The following is an 890-nucleotide window of genomic DNA, read 5'->3' on the forward strand; positions in this document are numbered from 1 at the left end:
GGCGGCCACAACAGCAACAGCGGCGGCACCGGGGACCACGGGCGCGGCGCGATGATGATGCACCGCACGTCGCGTGTGTATCTGAACCCCGCCGCGTTTATCGAGCACGTGCCGCGCAACACGATCGTCAACATTGTGCCGCAGGGGCGCCAGTACGTTGTGGAGCGGCTGGGCCGCTACCACCGCACGCTTGACCCCGGCTGGTGGCTGGTGATACCGCTGCTCGACAAGATCCGCTACTGCTACAGCGTGAAGGAGCAGGGGGTGGAGATCCCGAACCAGTCCGCCATCACCTCCGACAACGTCATGGTGGAGATCGACGGCGTGCTCTTCCTGCGCATCGTCGACGCAGAGAAGGCGAGCTACAACATCGAGAACCCCGTGTACAACCTGCTCAACCTCGCCCAGACGACGATGCGCAGCGAGATCGGCCGCCTCGACCTCGACACGCTCTTCCGCGAGCGCACGCAGCTGAACAAGAACATCGTCGAGGTGCTGCGGCGCGAGGCGCACGACTGGGGCATCGAGTGCAAGCGGTACGAGATCCGCGACATCACCGTCAGCGAGCTCGTGCGCCGCTCGATGGACCTGCAGGCGGACGCGGAGCGGCGCAAGCGGCAGCTCGTGCTGCAGTCGGAGGGAGAGGCGCAGGCGGAGATCAACCGCGCAGAGGGCCTCAAGACGGCGCAGCGCCTCGCCGCAGAGGCGCAGCGCTACACTGTCGTGCAGCACGCGGAGGCGGAGGCCGCGGCGACGGAGAAGATGGCGGACGCCGTCGCGCAGAGCGTCACCGTCGTCGCCGCGTCCCTCGACAAGACCCCGCGCAGCACGGAGGCCGTCTCGCTGCGTGTGGCGGAGAAGTACATCGATAAGTTCGGCGAGCTCGCGCG

The 890-nt window shown here is 67.4% G+C and overlaps 1 protein-coding gene across 1 annotated transcript; it reads left to right on the forward strand.

The window, feature by feature from the left end:
- DQ04_18331010 (SPFH domain/band 7 family protein) lies at nt 1–888 on the forward strand (the record flags this gene model as incomplete). The annotated part of the gene is made up of 1 exon (XM_009317695.1): nt 1–888. A coding segment is annotated over one exon (888 nt), but the record flags the coding sequence as incomplete, so codon positions are not given.
- Between the last annotated feature and the right edge of the window lie 2 nt (nt 889–890).

This window comes from Trypanosoma grayi (genome assembly GCF_000691245.1).
Source record: "Trypanosoma grayi strain ANR4 Tgr_1833_V1, whole genome shotgun sequence".
Lineage (NCBI taxonomy): Eukaryota > Euglenozoa > Kinetoplastea > Trypanosomatida > Trypanosomatidae > Trypanosoma > Trypanosoma grayi.